The sequence below is a fragment of the Sapajus apella genome, unplaced genomic scaffold (assembly GCF_009761245.1).
Source record: "Sapajus apella isolate SASKATOON/1434 unplaced genomic scaffold, GSC_monkey_1.0 scaffold28, whole genome shotgun sequence".
In the NCBI taxonomy this organism is placed as follows: Eukaryota; Metazoa; Chordata; class Mammalia; order Primates; family Cebidae; genus Sapajus; species Sapajus apella.
In genome coordinates, this window is record NW_022436968.1 from 22,576,739 (window position 1) to 22,582,738 (window position 6,000).

The 6,000-nt window shown below is 58.9% G+C and overlaps 1 protein-coding gene across 1 annotated transcript; it reads left to right on the forward strand.

Annotated features, from left to right (window-relative positions):
• The first annotated feature begins 115 nt into the window (after window positions 1-115).
• On the forward strand, window positions 116-3,658 carry DLX2 (distal-less homeobox 2). The gene is made up of 3 exons (XM_032292946.1): window positions 116-878; window positions 1,365-1,549; window positions 2,163-3,658. Exons 1-3 carry the CDS (start codon window positions 479-481, stop codon window positions 2,562-2,564), a joined length of 987 nt encoding a protein of 328 aa, XP_032148837.1. The 5' UTR covers window positions 116-478; the 3' UTR covers window positions 2,565-3,658.
• The last annotated feature ends 2,342 nt before the right edge of the window (window positions 3,659-6,000 follow it).

Genomic DNA, 6,000 nt, shown 5'->3' on the forward strand with positions numbered 1-6,000 from the left:
GTCGGGCGTTCCCCGAGCTCCGCGGCCGTTTGCTTCTGATTGGCTGTTGCTAGGTGACGTCGACTGCGCTCACGTGACAAGTGTTAAATGCCCACACTGCAGGAGCCCGCCTGGCAGACAATCGTAAAGCCGCTCAGGGCCGCTCACCTGCTCCCGCCTCCCAGAGCCCAGACCCGGCCCCGCCACCCCTACCCCCTCCGTTGCCCGCCCCCCATCCGAGCCCGCGCTCGAGCTGGGCAAGGAGCTGAGAGGGCCCAGAGGCCGAAAAAGGATGCGACCAGCGGCAGCTGTCCCGAGCAGTGCACGGTGATCGCCTCCCCCGGAGGAGGAGGCGCCTAGACGGTTGCCTCATTTCTTGTTTCCCCCACCAACACCCCCGTAATTACATTGGCTGCTGGAGGGGACCAGAAGAGACAGAGGAGGCGCCTGGCTTCCCCCGTGCACCCGCCACCCCTGCTCTTTCCCGTCCCGGGCCAGGATGACTGGAGTCTTTGACAGTCTGGTGGCTGATATGCACTCGACCCAGATCGCCGCCTCCAGCACCTACCACCAGCACCAGCAGCCCCCGAGCGGCGGCGGTGCCGGCCCGGGTGGCAACAACAGCAGCAGCAGCAGCCTCCACAAGCCCCAGGAGTCGCCCACCCTTCCGGTGTCCACCGCCACGGACAGCAGCTACTACACCAACCAGCAGCACCCAGTGGGCGGTGGCGGCGGTGGGGGCTCGCCCTACGCGCACATGGGCTCTTACCAGTACCAAGCCAGCGGCCTCAACAACGTCCCTTACTCCGCCAAGAGCAGCTACGACCTGGGCTACACCGCCGCCTACACCTCCTACGCTCCCTATGGAACCAGTTCGTCCCCAGCCAACAATGAGCCTGGTATGCATCACGCTGGCATCGAGAGTGTCGAGTCGGGCTAGTTAATGGGATAGATGGGTAAACGTGTTTGGGGCGGGAGGCCGTCGGAAGCCCTGGATTTTCACGCTGCCTGCTCACCACCCGTTCGTGCCCTTTACCCTTCCCAGCCTCCAATCTGTCGCAGGTCTTCGGTTACGTCCCACTCTCGGTTGGTGAGACCTGGTGGCCTCAAGGGCCAAGTGGGCGTGCTCTGCCTGCCTCTCAAGGGCTTCTCCCTGCCACCTGCTTCTCTTGGGTGTGTGCTTGTCTCCCCCTTCCCTGAAGGGTTCAGCTCCCGGGGTCCGTGGTGGCTCCAGTCCGCGCGCAGCGAAGTTGCGCCTGCCGTGGCGCCACAGCTCCGTGCACCCGCCTCGTGTCTCAGGCCGTGTCCCCCGCCAAGCCCTCCAAGAGGGCGGGAACTCGAGGACCCCTAGGTTGCGCGGTTCTCATAGTCTGGTATGGTTGCAGAGAAGGAGGACCTCGAGCCTGAAATCCGGATAGTGAACGGGAAGCCAAAGAAAGTCCGGAAACCCCGCACCATCTACTCCAGTTTCCAGCTGGCAGCTCTTCAGCGGCGTTTCCAAAAGACTCAATACCTGGCCTTGCCGGAGCGAGCCGAGCTGGCGGCGTCCCTGGGCCTCACTCAGACTCAGGTGGGGCTTGCGGCCTGCGGGGGCGGTGAAAGCGCGGGCCTGACAAGGCTGGGAAGCAGGCGGGTTCGGAACAATACTTTTTAAAGTTCATTTTAAGTAGTTTTAAGGATTTCCAGGACAGCGTCTCAGGCGGCCTAAGCTTCTAGGCCCAAGACTGGAAACCCCGAGGGGCCGCCTCGTGGGAGGGAAGGAAAGGGACCGGGTGGAGAGAAATCCCTTACCTCTCGCTACTGATTAAGCGGGTAAAATAACGCTCTCCTGACCCTCCCGGTGTCACCATCATCACAGTGCACGACAGCCGTCCTGGCCTTTTGGAGATTCCTCCCCAGGGAGCAGGAACCGGCAGAGCCTCCGAGGCCGCCGCCAGCCCGGGATCCGCTTCTCCGCCCGGGGCGCCCTCTGCCCATCTCTAGCCGGCGGTTTTTCTCCTTGGGGTTAGAAAATCGTCCCTGCGCTCACCGGGGCGCCCCCGCCGCCGTGATGGTGGTGGTGGTGATGGGGCTGCGGGGTCTGAGTGGGCTGCAGGCGGGTGCTAGCTTTTTTCTCCTCTTCTCACCCCTACTGCCCCCAGACTAGGTTCCTCCATTAATGCTCGGGTCTTTTTTTCTCAAAGGTCAAAATCTGGTTCCAGAACCGCCGGTCCAAGTTCAAGAAGATGTGGAAAAGCGGCGAGATCCCGTCGGAGCAGCACCCTGGGGCCAGCGCTTCCCCACCTTGTGCTTCGCCGCCCGTCTCGGCGCCGGCCTCCTGGGACTTTGGTGCGCCGCAGCGGATGGCGAGTGGCGGAGGTCCAGGCAGTGGCGGCAGCGGAGCCGGCAGCTCGGGCTCCAGCCCGAGCAGCGCGGCCTCGGCTTTTCTGGGCAACTACCCGTGGTATCACCAGGCCTCGGGCTCCGCCTCACACCTGCAGGCCACCGCGCCGCTGCTGCACCCCACTCAGACCCCGCAGCCCCATCACCACCACCACCATCATGGCGGCGGGGGCGCCCCGGTGAGCGCAGGGACGATTTTCTAACCCCAAGGAGAACGCGCCAGAGACTGGGAGCAGAGACCAGTTATTCTCAGTGCTCACCGCGAGCCGGGGTTCCCTCCTCCCGGCCGGCTGTCGCCACCCTCCTCTTCTGGAGGCTGCGACCTGCAGTGGCTCGCCCCAGGCCCTGCTCACTTCCGGAGCCACCAAGCGGGCCCCTCTCTGGGAGGAACAGCACAGCAGCTTGGCGAAGGCCTCCCTAAAAGGCCAAATTTCTGACCTAAGCCCCGGGTCTCGGCTGCTTCGAGCCCCGCTTCAGACTTGCCTTCCCTTCCCGCCGGGTGAGCCTGTCCGGCGCTTTCCTCGCAAGGGACTGAGAGCTGGGTCTGAGAGGGGCGCCTCCCCCGCCCGCCAGGCTTCCTGAGCGCTAAGAGGCCCCTTTCTCCTCACCCGCCCCCGGGCTCGGCTCGGACGCTGCAGTTACTGACCTCCGGGTCCTGCCTGCCCGCCCTCCCCCACACGGCCCCTTGACCCAGCGGCCCGCAGCTTCTTTCCTCCCTGCAGTTCCCAGCCCTCGGAGCCCCCCATCCCTTCTCTTCCCCGACCGCGTTCCCCCAGGAATGCTCCCTCAGCTCTCTCCTCATCCATCACCAGTGGAATTTTTTTATTTTTATTTTTTTAAAAGTTTAGGTGCCTTTGCGGATGACCTCATTTTGATGTTGAAAAAAATGATTTTTTAATATGTGAACACTGCAAAAAAAATGTGTTTAAATTATCTTTTTTAAAACGTATTCAGGATTATTAGCCTGGACTTGGACACAGAGTTTGTAAATAAAGGTGTCTGTGCAGATTTACCCACTGATTTATTTGTATAAAAATACTCATCTTTTCAGACTTTTTTGTAAACTCCCAGTTGTGAAAACTGCAGTTTAGCAGTGACCTCAGCAAACCCTCCTTTTAATTTTTTCCTTTAAAAACACTTCAGTTAAATTAAGCTACTGATTTGGATTTGTTTTGTCGTATCCTAAAGTCTTTGTTGTTGAAAGGTATTTTGGGGTTATTTATTATGAAAACAACATACTCAATGTTGATTTTACAATATGAAGAGATTATTTAAATAAATTATTGTTTTCATTGGATGTGTGCGCTTTTTCCTTGGTGCCAGGGTCCGGTCAGTCACGTGCTCAGAGCTCGAGCCGCTGCCCAGGCCTGGAAGCCAGTCGGCCGAAAGCGACATTTACATCTTTCCGAGGCTGTGACAACGCGAGGACAGGAGCACTGGGCGTGGAGCTGCACCCGGGTTTCACGCCCTGCCCCCTTCCGAGTCCCCGCGAGGGGTTCGCTGGCCCGAGACGCGGTGACTCACTCAGCTCCGAGCGGCTCTAGCCTCCACCAGCCCCGACCCTCCGGCGCCGGCGCCACCGCCCCCGCGCCCGCCACAATGGCCAGGCCCTGCATCCGAGCGGCCACGGGGGACCTCGCGTCAGGGACCTGAGCTCTGCAGCAGCCTGAGGGTCGGACCCCTACATTGAACTCTCCCGGCCGTTTGTCCCGCTTCACTTCGGGACTGAACTGAGAACTCTGTGAGTCACGGTTGGCTGCTCTGGAATGCAAGGCGACCCCAACGCACGGGACTATGCTAGCGCGCGTGCACACACACAATCACACTGAGCACACTGTCAGAGGCCCAGTCTATACTAGCACACACTCACCCACACATACTCATATACACTCTCACATTCACACTCCTGCTTAAATATTCTCAGGTGCACGCACAATGACATACATTCCAACACCGTAACATCACACACTCATACTGCTTCACACATTTATAACTCTGACACACGAACTCATGCACACTCGCATTCACACGCTTACACACTGATAGACAAAGTCACATATGCACACTCATGTATACACACTCACAGACTTAAATACACTGGTATGAGAGTGGCATCTTGCCACTTCATACTCTTGGGGGGAAAGGTCCACATACCGTTGGGCTCTGCTTTCTACCTTGGGCCCACACAACCGGCTTCCAACTTTGGAGATGACCTTTCTTTCTGGCATTCCCTACAAAGGCCAGGGGTTAATGAAGGCCTGAACTAAAAGTTGCTTTCCTGAAAGCCCGAGGCCGCACAGTTGGAAGCTTCCTGGCTTCATCACTGATTGTGTGACCTTGGACAACCCATTTAACCACCCAGTGTTACAGTTTGCAGATCTGTAAGAAAGGAGAAATATTAACAGCTATAGCTTGGAGTTGTGAGCATTTAATAAGACAGCAATGTAACAGTGCCTGGCACATGGTAACAACTGACTAAATTTAATACAGTGCCCCCAGAGAGGGGTGTGAAACCCAGTTACCCAGAGGCTTTCCAACTTCACCTTGTGGGAAGAGCAGCTTCCTGGGGCTGGGAGAGCGCCTTCCTACCTGGGGTTTGAATCTCAGCCATGCCCTCTGAAGGGGCTCTCCTCTACTCCAGAGGCCTGGGCACCAGCCACAGAGCCTCGCATGCCAGGTCCAGGCTTCCTCTCCTCTAGGATGAGGCCATCTGTGTTGTGTGTTTTCAACTTATCTGCCAAAGCCAGACACGGGGTTGAGGTGACTGTCTGGGCTCAGTAGCATCATCCTGAGGGGAATCCTGACTTTTCCGGGCAGATTGTTTTGGGGCCTGCTCTGAGTCTGGTTTACAAGAGTTGCGGCTTTGGAAAAAGCAGGGAGCCTACACAATCCAGTGTCCCATTGCATTTTTGCATTGTTTTCTCAGGCTAGGAAGGCCTGGGTTGAAGCCCATTGACCTACGATCCCGGGTTTCCCTAAGCAACCGCTGCCTGGCAGACGCCCATCCCTGTCCAGCACCCCCAACCCATCTCCAAATTCTGTGGGGTTTTTTGAGTGCCAGTAACTGGTGCCAGCCTTCCTCCTGAGGCTGACTGTGCCCTCCCCTCCTTTGCGCGCACTCCCCTCCCTCCTCCCGAAACCAGCGGGGAGAGACGGGGCAGTAAATTGGCTGGTGTCGAGGATCTGCGGCAGACAAGATGATTAAGAGGCCTACTCTGGAGCGCCCGGGGCAGGGAATGTCAGCCCAAGTTGGAATCACGCAACAGGCCTTGGCATGAGCCAAGCCTGGGAGTCGGGAGGGCGGGCGCCCCCAGCTCCGGGGTGGGCTAAGGCCCCACAGACTCGCCGGAGTCACCTAACCTGGCACCCAGTGACGGCGGGGTCTGGCTGGGCCACCGTGCGCCTTTTCCCAGGGAGCCTGCGAAGCCTAGAGCAGGAGGGTGCTGGGACCAGAGGAAGAGGGTATTTCCGCAGTGGAGGAGAAGGGCTAAGAGAAGGGATCGCAAGGACGCGCTGAGGTCCCAGAAGTGAGGGGGCGGAAAGGGGGAGGGGTGGACGAGGGAGGAAACAAAGCCTGGCTCCTGGAGGCTGGGGCCGGCTCCAGCCCCGCCGGGGGCGACGCGTTGGCAAGCCTTTCTC